This window comes from Podarcis filfolensis, assembly GCF_964270895.1.
Source record: "Podarcis filfolensis genome assembly, chromosome: 2".
NCBI classification, from domain to species: Eukaryota; Metazoa; Chordata; class Lepidosauria; order Squamata; family Lacertidae; genus Podarcis; species Podarcis filfolensis.
Window position 1 is genome coordinate 15,280,490 of NC_139605.1, and position 12,474 is coordinate 15,292,963.

Consider the following 12,474-nt stretch of genomic DNA (forward strand, 5'->3'; position numbering starts at 1 on the left):
AGGTGATGTTGTGCCCCTGGCAGAACCGTCCAGATTGCGCTCCCTAGCCACGGACAAATCAGCTCTTCTTTCCGCCTCTCCTCCAACCCCAACCCCCTCCACCCATTCAATTCCTCATGCACCTAGTATCGAATTCTTTCACAGAAAATCCAATATTTAATTCATTATTTCTTAATAAAAGGTTTCAGCAGAGAAAATTACATTTTTATGTGAGTTGACAGGGTTTTTTTATGTAATTCAGTTGTAAAACAATACACAGATACACAGATACAAACAATATCATACTGATTTGTTCCTCATTGATAACTTTACATTATAATACTATATGATGTAAAATGGCACTACTTTTGCAATATCTGTGTTATTTGGTTGATATAAAGTAAGAAAACTATTCACAAGTCACAAGTTCTTATTCACAAGAGTTGTTATTTGATTTTTTTAAAAAAGGCAAGTTAGAAGGAGGAGGCTCCTTTTGTTGTCAATAAGATTCTAACAGGAAAAGATGCTCTGTGCATGACTTTGCAATCCACAGCTGCAAAAAACGCAAGGGAACGTCCTCCTGGTGAAAAGTAAGATGCAAGCTGGATTGCAACTCCTGATTCGGATTGCTTACCTCTTGACCCCAGACTCTTGGGGCCACTGATTAGCGCAACTTTAAAAGTTTCACTCAAGAGGCCCCTTAGGTCTACAAAGGTGGGAGGGAGGGAGGAAGCACACAAGCTTATGTTTTGAAGAATCAGGTATAAAATTGTTCTATGATTCAAATGCTACTAATGATGAAAAAAAATTGGCTAGAATATACATTTGGTTTATCTCCTGCTGTTTAACACTGTCCACATGTGGGACAAATATTCCCTAGTGCTAAATGGCCTCTAGCATTCTACAAACTCCAAATATATCCATTCTTATTAATAACAGTAATGGTGATTATATAAATACTCAAAGCCACCTTCCAGAACAGCATCAGAAAGCTTTTAATGGTCTTTTATTTTAAAATGAATATATGCACATGATAATATTCACTCCAAAGTTGTATCTTATGCATTGTTGGGAATGATTATGCCCATTTATTTAAACTAATTTAGTGATGCCTAATTCTGCAGAGGATCAGACTGTAAAAGAAATACCATCGGTGCAGTCAGTGCTCAAATTATTATTGCCCGCAAGGGAGAGATTTGATACTGGTGCATTGGGAGTTAGGCCCATAGCTGTGACACCACCACAGAGAAGGACCCCTCCCTGTAGCCACCTTTCTTGACACAGGGTGGGCATGCCAGCAGAGTAGCCAAAGCAGATCCTCAGGTATAGGCAGGATAGAACAGGTGCAGGTGTTCTTTTTTTAGTACTCTGTGCACTTTTTGTACCCAGATCTGCCAACTGTTGGAAGGCGTCATACTGAGCTGCTTGGCATTCTGATTTAGCTGAAAATACTTTTCATGGCAACAGCAGAATAGCACAAAGTCCTTTTATTAAGTCAAAAATACAATGAAGAATTCTGGATAACTCCAAGGCTTGCCACAATTTTGTGTCATTCTGGTTGGTCCTAATACAGGTTATTTACCTAACTGTGCATTTTGGAGGCTTTTTTTTTTTTAAAATGAACCAACAGGGCTCCCTTTGCTTTTTTAATGTGTCGTCCCCCTCACCCCACCTGCGTCAAGGCTATGCAATGATAAACTCTGCCAGTGGAATTTCCGCCCGTCCCGCCGCAGTTAAAAGGCAAAGAAGCCTGACCGGCGGGGTCGGCTTTTTAGGTTTCTTGCAACATTCAGTCAGTAGCAGTGGTTACATAACTTTATGACCACTGCTCCATAGCAACTGTTGTTATACAATTCCATTCACCATACAAATGGGGTTCATACTTTTGGTTTCATTTCATATTGAATTGACATTATAGTTAATGCATACAGTTTATAATAATAATTTGAGTTATTGTAAGTTACCATGTATATGCAGGTCATTGTTTCAATAATTCATTTGCAGTTTATGAAGCATTTCTGTATCCTTCTGCTGTACTGAAGAAGAATTCCATGAAACAGTGGGTATATCGAGAATCACTGTTCACGACGTCTGTTTGCGACTTCGGCAGCGTTGGACGTCGTAAAACAAAGCTTTACGGCTTCTTTTCACCAGATAAGAATCTACCCATTGCTTCTTTTGGAGACTTGCATAGTCTACAAAGACTTTCAGAGACTTATAATACTTTCATTTGGTTCTATGTTTTCAAGAGAATCCATCAAGAGTGCATAATTTGTGACTTTCAGAGATTTATAAGATTTCTGTTTATTTGGTTTTGCAGAGAGTGCATATGTCATATATTTCATACTGTTCCATGTTCTGTATAGATTATATAAAGAGTTTATATTGACGACCACATTGTTGTAGTTGGTCATCGTGTTGCCTTGGGGGAGAAGAGGTGGCAGCAGAACACAAGAAAAGGAGGCACATATATACGCACACTTCTCAACCCTAGGATTGTGGGATTTTGGGGGGCCGCATCCCCTTTTCCCCCTTCCTCCTCCTCCTCATGCTGCACTTGTGAGGAAATCAGCGCAGCCCTTTGGCCACAGAGGCGGAGCGCCCGCCCGCCTGCCTTCATTGCCTGCACAGAGGGATTCTCTCATCGCAGGAGCTACAGAAAAATCTTCTTTATTTGGTGGGCAGGGATAGCGGTGGCAATAATAAATAATAAAAAATTTTATTTATATCCCGAAGCCGGGCTCAGGGCGGCTAACAACAATAAACAAGCAAGCCGATTTTGCGCCCCCCTCTCGTCTGTGCACCAGGTGGGGGCCCACCTCACCATCCCGTAGCTACGGCCTTGCATCCACTGTCCTGTCTGATTTGTGAACTGGTTTGCTGCAGATCCAGGGTTCTTCATATAGGCCGCTGGAGCTGGCAACACCTTGATGGTTCATGTAAGCAGATTTTCCTCCTCCCCGGATTTCAAACCTAAAATATCAAACAGAACATATGTTGAAATAATCATAACAATATTTTATTATTATTTATTATTAATATGCCAACCATCTGACTGGGTAGTTCCAGCCCCTCTGGCCGGCCCCCAACAAAATATTAAAAACATAATAAAACATCAAACATTAAAAACTCCCAATACAGGGCTGCCTTCAGAAGTCTTCTAAAGGTTGTACAGTTCTTCATCTCCTTGACATCTGATGGGAGGGTGATCCACAGGGCAGGGTCCACTACCAAGAAGGCCCTCTGCCTGGTTCCCTGTAACTTCACTTCTCGCAGTGAGGGAACCACCAGAAGGCCCTTGGAGCTGGACCTCAGTGTCTGGGCTGAACAATGGGGGTGGAGATGCTCCTTCAGGTATACAGGGCCAAGGCCATTTAGAGCTTTAAAGGTTATCATCAAAGGAGCCAACTCCTAAGTGCCGAGATCCCTTCAGTCCCCCAATAAAATATTTGAGGGGGCTGCCCCCAAAGTTAATGGGTATTGCCACTCAAATGGTGTGCATGTGCTGCATCTTGTGATCAGTTATATGAGGCAGGTCCAAGCAGGAGATAACCAGAGCATGCAGCACTCTGGTGAGACAGTACGCAGGCAGGTAGGGTCTCAGCCGGTGTACCAGATGGAGCCAGCAGAATTGACCTGCGCCTCCATGGACAGCTGTGAGTCCAAGAAGATCCCAAGGCTGTACAGTTGGTCCTTTAGGGGCCCAGTAACTCTATTCAGGACCAGGGAATCCCCCAAACATGCCTGTGCCCTGTCCCCCAGAAACTGTACTTCTGTGTTGTTGGAATTCAACCTCAACCCATTAACTGCATTCCATAGAAAATATCCATAGAAATATCCCTGGGAACCAGCAGAAGACCAAGCAGAAGAAGAAACACCAGGCATAGGTGCAGGAAGGCCTGGAAGCAAATTTTCACCTGAAGAAGACAATTGCATTCATATTCATATAATACAAATATTCATATTTCTAGGCAGCTTTTCCGCCAAAATATTTTCTTTAGAATCTGGCCTAGAAAGAGAACATCAAACTCTTGCTGCACCGTGACTGAAAATGAACTTCTGTGTGTGCTGCTCACCACAAGGCGGAGCTCTGTGTATAATAAGCGAGAAGGCTTCTGGTCAGTTCCTCAACACTCAGGCAGGCTACTAGTAACAACTGTGAAATTACAAATGTGCTTTTGACAGTGCTGTGCAGCAAATTTTTTTGTAGGGGAACAGTTAGGACAAGTGGCGCCAGCTTGCGACTTGGCCAGGGGTAAGGAACATCTTGCAAGTGATGTTGCGACACTGAGATGTCCAGCATCACGTCTCCCTCTCTAAGACAGGCAAAAGCTTCCTGGGCTTTGGGAAGGAGGTGCCAGGCTTTTATACTTCAATACTCTAATTTACTGGGGACATTTAGGGGACTAGCCTCGTCCCTCTAGTCCACTGACTGCAGGTCACTGGGCTAGGACCAGGAGATTTGTAGCCCTTGTGGAATACATGCAGTGTCTTTTTCCAGGGGTACTCAGTGGCACTCAGTATCTGCATGTTTTCTTTTGCAAATGTTAAAAGTGTGGCACTTACTAAAAAAAAATTGTGCTGAATATTGGCACCTTATTTTCTATATATATTAAAAAGCACTGCATATGTTGCTCTTCAAAAAACATCTGTCTGGGCAAGCATTCCTTGAGTCGAACTATTTTAACTGTTACACTGTTTTAAAGGGCTTATTACACATTTTCATTGTGGATGCTCACCACTTATTGAAAATGGTGCCATTGATCCATCTCCAAGGCTCCTGGTCATTCATCCTTTGGAGACCAATCCAGTGGTCAGCAGGACCTTTGTGTCGTCTCAAGAAGCTCTTAATAAAGAAAAGAAGTGTCAATACATTTTCAACCCTCATCCAAGTGGAGAATCAACTCCATTTGGAGCTGCTCTGTATCTTTCCACTCACCATCTCTTCTGGGGAGTCAATCATGACCAAAGAAGCATTGAAAGAGGCACAGTAATTCTGGCTATAAGTCCAGTTTCCTTCACTCTCTGAAAAATAGTAACATTTCCTTTGGTAGCCAATCCAGCCGTCTGGACAGCATTTAGTTGGAGTGGAAGAAGGTAGGGCAGGTGGCAATACTTCACAACATCTCCCTAGAAGGATATCAGAAAGTGAGACAGATCACTATCTATAGCTTATAAATAGTCCTACCCAAAATAAAGGTCAGGCAATGTACTCCACTCATCAACATTTTATCTGTGTGCTGCCTTTCCACAAAAGGAATTATGCTCAAAGCAGCTTGCAACAAAGTAAATGGGAACACATCTCAAGCATCATAAGGACAATCGCATAAAAATACAGTATAACAACATAATTGCAAATACACCACACACAAAAACTGTGTGCAGGTCTCTGATCAACCCCCATCATCTCCAGGTGGGGCTGGATAAGGGTGGGGGAATTAGGGTAGGAGGGAGGGCAGACAGCCCAGTGCCCATCTCTGCCCACAAACTCAGGAGGTTGCAGGACATAGAGCAGCTTCTCTTGTGGCTCAACCATAGATGAAGGTGAAGGTGAAGGTACCCCTGCCCGTACGGGCCAGTCGTGTCCGAATCTAGGGTTGTGCGCCCATCTCACTTAAGAGGCTGAGGGGCCAGCGCTGTCCGGAGACACTTCCGGGTCACGTGGCCAGTGTGATGAAGCTGCTCTGGCGAGCCAGCACCAGCGCAGCACACGGAAACGCCGTTTACCTTCCCGCTATAAAGCGGTACCTATTTATCTACTTGCACTTAAGGGTGCTTTCGAACTGCTAGGTGGGCCATAGATAGTCAATTTCAATTGACTAGCCATGAAATACACAGCCAGGGTCTAGTTGACTCTCCCTGAGAAAGGCCTTTGATTAGAATTGTATTGTACAATTAAAATCACTTGAAATTGTGTGCATATTGTGTGTGCATATTGGTCTGCTATTACAGTACACGAAGTCTACCTTGCCTGAATGTGGGCCTCCATCTGCAGCTGCTTCCAGGCTACCTCAAATGAATGCCAATAAAGCTATTCTAGCTGCTGAGGAGAGGAGATCTGTGAGAGCAGGTGGTCTGTTGACAACCTGGCAGAAGTTACAGCAAAATGGCTCTTCACTTACTTGATAAAGCAATGCTGATGCTGATGCTGATGCTGATGGAAATGATCAGAATGACATTAAGCACCAAGCTCGCAATTTGTAGTCTAAAAGGAAGTTTCTCTTTTCCATTTTTGCACAAACCTGCAGAGGGAAATAAAGTGTTAATGTTTCCTTGGTTTCAGCAAGATGCCGGACAAGTCCTTCTAGAAACTTCAAAATAACTGGGGGGGCTCCAAATCTACCCAGGCTTGGGTAGTCCATCTGCACTGCAGGTGTGAGTTTGCATCACACCAAGATGTCATAGCACTCAACAGTCCTGATTTATGTGGGACATCCTGGAATTACAGAAACCAATCCTGACTTCTGATTGGATCCAATAATGTCCCATTTTTTGGTCCAGTGCTCTGGTGCAGGTCAGCTGGGGACCAAAAAAGAAATGTCCCAATTTTGGTCAGCGGGATGTTGGAAGAGTATGAGATGAACCAAGTTCACCTGTGGCATCATGAAGCTCATAGGCTTGGTGCCTCCCACCACAAAGTCAGCCAACTGGTAGGCCTTGGTGCATGGCTGGTGAGTCACCAGTTATTATTTTATTAAAAAATATTTACATGCCACCATCTCCTAAACTATCAAGGTGCTGCACAATAATATTTTTACAATAAAACAAAAATCACCAGAAGAAATAGTAAAATAAATATATAAATCATGAAAATAACTGGGAGATCAACATTTTAAACAGCTGTATAGGCTTGCTGGCATAAGAAAAGGTCTTCAAGAGATGCTTAGAAGTCAAAAGTGAAGATGCCTGATGTACCTCTGCTGGAAGAGCCTTTCACAGCCCGAACTGGTGGCGCTAAATGCCCAACTTCTACCTGAGGTCATTTGGGCTTCTGAGACATGGAGACAACCAGATGTGCTCCTATGGATGATCTTAATGATGAAGCTGGGATATAAGGGCTCTGGTGGCCCTTAAGGTATCCTGGACCAAAGTTCTTCTGGTCTTTGTATATGTAGACCAGGCATAGGCAAACTCGGCCCTCCAGCTGTTTTGGGACTACAACTCCCATCATCCCTAGCTAACAGGACCAGTGGTCAGGGATGATGGGGATTGTGGTCCCGAAACAGCTGGAGGGCCAAGTTTGCCTATGCCTGATGTAGACCTTGAACCTGGCTTAGCAATGTATGTGCATCCGCTGCAAACATTTTAACAGAGATGCCACGTACTGTCAACCATCTGCCTCCATCAGAGGTCTAGGCATTCTGCAAAATCTGGAGCTTCACAGCTAGGCTGGAGGGCAGCCCCACATAGAGCACTGTAGTAATCCAGTTTCTTTTTAAGAGCAAAAGTTGAAGGGACTGCAATAACTGAATGGAATGCATAGCTGTCAACGTTTCCCTTTTAAAAGGGAAATTCCCTTATTCCAAATAGGATTCCTCACAAGAAAAGGGAAAAGTTGACAGCTATGATGGAATGTGATACATGCCAAATGCCACACGGATAATGCTGGAAGACAGAGGGCAGCACAACCCGTTGTGTGAATCATTAACGGTTAGCCAATGTATGTACGCATGTGCAAGCAGGGAAATTTGAAATTTAACAGTTTCTATAAGCTGAGCACTTGCTCTTTTAGAGGCCTTGTAATCCCATCCAGAACTAGTAAGTAGCCTACCTCCTGGCAATGCAGCTGTTGTAACATCTGTCCTGCTAAGGTGGACTTCCAGAAGTTATGCTTGCCTAATAGTGGCAGCCTTGTTAAATCCCCTGGCTGCCAAGATTGTAACCAGAAAACAGTGTCAGTCAAGGGAGTTGCAGTGTCATATACTACTATATTATAACTGTATACACAGGGCTTTGGAGCAGGGGTGAGTAACCTGCAGCCCCCCAGATGTTGCTGGACTCCCATCAGCCCCAGCCATCATTGCCAGTGGTCACAGGTAATGGGAATAGTAGTCCAACAACATCTCGAAGGTCACAAGTTACCCATCCCTTTTAGAGCATCTGAATTGCCATCAAAACAGTAGTTGAAAGTTTTTGTTGCTGGCAGCATGGAAGTGACAGGAGATCTCTGTCCTATGTAGAAACAGAATGGGATATTTTGTTCACGCATCTCAGGCTAGTGCAGCAACCTCAAGCGAATAACCTGAAACCATTTTAATCTTGATTGTAAAACAAACCATTAAGGGCATACAGTTTAAGCCCTTGCACATTTCTGTATAACATAGGGTTGGTTCCAACACATCACAGGTAGATCCATTAATGTGCAAAACAAAATGCATTAAAATGAATTGTTAAACCAAACAACATTTTCCTATGCTAGAAGAAGCTTTATTCATTCAATACAGGATAGTGAATTTTCAAGCTTGCCTCACCCAAATAAGTCAAACTAGCAGTTCGTAGTTCACGGACCAGGATTAGCAGATGTACTAAGGTTGCTATATTAATTATATGCTGAAGATGGCATAACTGACAGTTAAAGAAAACCAGGTCCAAATGTAAGGACTAGCCAGCAAAGTGGTTCGTTAGCAATATGCAGCTCTGAGTGTCTGCTTTCAGCAGATAATTTTTTTTCAGTTAATGGCATGTAAACATGCCAACACTTGGTTGGTCAGATTGGGTTCCTGGAAGAAAGAGGAAGCAATATGTTTTGAAAGATACGTTCGAAATAGTGTTGCATAACGCAAAGTTGTGAAGTCAGTTGAGCAGGGGTTCTCTGCCAGGGGATTCGGATAGTATCGTTTGCTTCTCGATTTGCTGAGAATTTTATTTATTTATTTATTAAAAAATTATAAATCACCCACTGAAATATAAATGTCAGTATGGTCTACTGTAATGTATACCATTCAACCCAATCAGATGGGCATCATATAACAACATCAACAAAAGCATTAAAGTGCCGCTGTGCTAGTAAATGCTGTGGACCATGCGCCTGCACTTGCAGATTCCTGGTCTCTTCGCTTATCAGTGACTCTCCAGGTCTGTGTGCAGCAGGAATGGGGACCTTGTGATATTCCAGATGTTTTTGGTCTACACTGGCCATGCTGGCAGGGAGTGATGGGAGGGAGTTGGAATCCAGCAACATCTGGCGAGAGACAAGCTCTCCATTCTTGGTGTACATGGAAGGGGAACAGGAAGAGCAGCCAAGAATCTCTCTCCTCAAGGGCAGCCTCACCCCCTTCTCCTTATGCATGCCTGCGTGAGGAAGGATAGTTCCACCTGAGAGAGGAACTAAGAAGAGTCGGAGAAGCCTTCCTCGATTTTCACACAAGTGTCTATGTACCCATCCTTTTCCAATGGTTTTTAATTGCCTGAATAAATTAGCGTCTCCATGAATTTGATTAGTTGGCCTGCATTCTGCAGCTCTCATCCCAGCAGAAAATCCATAACTTTTCTGACAAACTCATGCCTTTCTCATCAGAACTCACTTACCATATAGAAAATGGCCTGGTTTCGGAGAGAAGACTTCTTTTGCTTGTTTGGTGCTTCCATCAATTATGATTCTAGGCCATTCCCCATTCTCTGCTGCATCTGGATTCATGTGGAGCCTTTGCTCTGTCTTTTCAATTTCAGAGAAACCCATCTTTTCTTTCTCCCAGGAGGATCCACAGATCTCACAGTAAATGCTCCTCAGCTCTAGTTACACAGAGTTTTGCAATTTCTTGAGATATGTTCAAAGCGGATCACTGGATTGCAGATTCAAGCACAGTTTGGCTACATGATGTGGTGAGAAAACACCCTTTTTAAATACCACTTAATTGTGTGCTTTAATCGGATACTTTGTCCAGCCAAGCTGTACTTCCCAATATGTTTTCCACTTCCCTGTTTTGTCTTCGTGACTCCTTTTATTCCTAATGAAACGAAAGCCTCTTCAGAGTCTGAAGCATCAGTTCTGTGCTTTTGCCAGAAAAAAATTCATCACATCATCAGTTTTTGCCATAGCATCAACGTCCCAAGATTCCTCTGCGGAGACAAAATTACAGAGCGGAGAAATAAATAATCTCTTCTTGAAGTCTTTAAAAGGTGCAGTTTTGCTTCCATACTAGTATATCCCCCCCCCCAAGGTAGTCCTAAAGGTAGTCTTACGTATACTAATTTACAGAGCTGGAAAATTCATATATGAACTATTGCTTCTTTTTAGTCTAAATGATTACAGTAATATTTCTACATCTACTTGATGAAATGAAAGCATTGTGAAAGCATTGAGAAAAGTGAATGGAAGGAGCCCTTGAGATAGTTGAAGATGGCTATTGTATTATATTTCCCCCCAGTCTCCTCCTACCCAGCTCCTCCTCCTCATAAGCCTTATGAGGAAATGTCGCTCTCCTCTGCACACGTTCCAGTCTGTCAACATCCTCCTTAAACTGCGGTGTCCAGAAATGGACACAGTTAGTTACTTTGAGTCATCACTGTAGTCACAACAGGAAAACCTGTTTTCCCCTTTTCCACTTCCTTTGCAATCTCACCATTTCAGCTCTTTGGGATTGAGGGTCAGGAAATTCTACGCTTTCCAGAGAAGAGCTGTCAATCCTCTGCCTATCTGGTTGCCTAGCATCTATGCCCCCTTCTTGGAAACAGTTTGTGCTTGTTCTAACTGTCTCAGTAAACCATGATCTTGGTAGGAAAGGGGTGGGGGCTGGGTCTGCTTCCTCCTGCAGCCTGTCAGAGCCTGTCTTCCATCTCCTTCCTAGCTTGACTCCGTCAGGCTCCTCACCCATACTTAAGGGGCCATTACCAAGATTTTAGCCCTTGCTGGATCTAGGAATTAGCAGGGTCTCAGGCATGCAGCCTAGCCCGCCCCCCCCATCTCCTCTGCTAAACTTACAACAATATCTAATTGGGAAGCTACTATGCAAATATAGGACCACCCCACTGGCCTGGCATTGAGAAAAAGAGAGGGCAGCTCCTGAGATATTTGAAGATGGCTATCCTATCTCCCCTCAGTCTCCTCTTTCCCAGGCTAAATATAGCCAGCTCCTCCTCCTCATAAAGCTTGGTTTCCAAGCCTTATGAGGAAACCTCACTCTCCTCTCCTCTTCACACGTTCCAGTTTGTCAACATCCTCCTTAAATGGTGGTGCCCAGAAATGGACACAGTGCTCCAGGTGAGTGCTATGTATTGAAATTCTCACCCTGGCCACCAGGGGGCATTGTGTTTATAGTTTTCACTCAGGTACATGTCAGTTAATTAAGGCAGTAAACCCTGGGGTGTTGTTGTTACAATGTTGACAGCTGGCTGCCTATAAAAGCAGGCCGGCTGAGCTGTTAGTTCAGTTCAGTTCCAGCTTACTTATAAAGAACCACTTGGAGAAATCTCTGTGTTGTCTGCTATGTCCACCCACAACTTAATAGTGAGGTCTGACCCACTTTAATAAAGGTGTCCGGCACAAAAACCTCCAAACGGATCTGCCTAAAATTTGGCAGGCTTAATCCAGAGAGGCTCATATTTCTGCAAATTTCTTCCACTTTTCTCTGAAGCCTGAACAACAATACAGCCATTTTTTTATTCCCCACTATATTGAATGAGCGGGTGAGAACTTTGGGTTGTGTTCCTAGCAGTGCCAAGAGAACGTTCTGTCAGCACAAAGATTTCTCCTTGACCAAGGGAACATTCTCCCCCTCTCCTCCCTCACGACCCCCAAAGGGATTCTAGGAGTCTCCCCAATCAAACAAAGCCATCCTTATATTATTGTAGAAACGTTTTTTCTTCAGCCGACAACTCTTCCTCCTCCCCTCCTCCTTTCCCCAATCTCCCTCTCCCCATCTCACCCTCTCCCTTTCCTCCCCCTCCCCATCTCTTCCCCCCCATACATCGTAGAATTTTTTCTATTTTGGCAGAACCACAAATTTTGGTCTGAGGATTTGTGCTTTCCCTCTGGGTTTCCTTAAAAAATAAAAACAAAAAGCCACCTTTTGGAACAAGTCTTCTCTGTCCTGTTCTGTTACTGTATTTATTTTCCCTGATTTCAACTATAAATTGGTGCTTTTCTTGAGTCAAAATGAGAGAGAACCCCTAAATATTTTTTTAGAAATAGAGCACTGCTTATATTATTTTAGAAATGTTTTTTCTTCAGCCCCAAACCCTCTCCCCCTTCCTCCTCTCCTTCTCCTTTCCCCAGTCTCCCTCCCCATCTCTCCATCTCCCTTTCCTCCCCCTCCCAATATTTCTCCCTCCTCCAATATATTATAGAATTCTTTTTACCTTCTGGCAGAATCAATCTAGCGCCAGGTTCTGCAGTGTAGGAACAAGTATCTGCTGCCTACCAAGCCCACAAGAAGCAAAATAGAAACTGTTTTCAAAACGACTGGTTCCTGCTATTCATCTCCTCTTCCTCCCCCTCTCCCGCCTCCTCGTTCTCTCCGGATATCCTAGTCAACAGTTTCTGTTCTTTTGAAAGTC

General features: G+C 43.6%; 1 protein-coding gene and 1 long non-coding RNA gene across 3 annotated transcripts in view; one reads left to right on the top strand and one right to left on the bottom strand.

The window, feature by feature from the left end:
- Positions 1-188: 188 nt before the first annotated feature.
- LOC310757211 (C-type lectin domain family 2 member H-like) overlaps positions 189-12,474 on the bottom strand; it is a 63,950-nt gene continuing 51,664 nt past the window's right edge. Inside the window, exons 1-6 of one of the 2 annotated variants that reach the window (XM_083602477.1) lie at positions 12,277-12,444; positions 9,508-10,038; positions 6,102-6,221; positions 4,919-5,109; positions 4,719-4,825; positions 189-2,952 (exon numbers count right to left, since the gene is read on the bottom strand). In XM_083602477.1, the coding sequence (XP_083458603.1) occupies positions 2,814-2,952; positions 4,719-4,825; positions 4,919-5,109; positions 6,102-6,221; positions 9,508-9,658 (708 nt within the window). In that variant the 5' untranslated portion in view covers positions 9,659-10,038; positions 12,277-12,444 and the 3' untranslated portion in view covers positions 189-2,813. Of the gene's footprint in view, positions 2,953-4,718; positions 4,826-4,918; positions 5,110-6,101; positions 6,222-9,507; positions 10,039-12,276; positions 12,445-12,474 lie in introns of those variants that run through there. The other variant, XM_083602478.1, reaches the window with a different exon arrangement.
- LOC310757507 overlaps positions 10,542-12,474 on the top strand; it is a 72,275-nt gene continuing 70,342 nt past the window's right edge. The window contains exon 1 of the long non-coding RNA XR_014545278.1: positions 10,542-11,190. This is a non-coding gene — a long non-coding RNA (uncharacterized lncRNA). The remainder of the gene's footprint in view (positions 11,191-12,474) is intronic.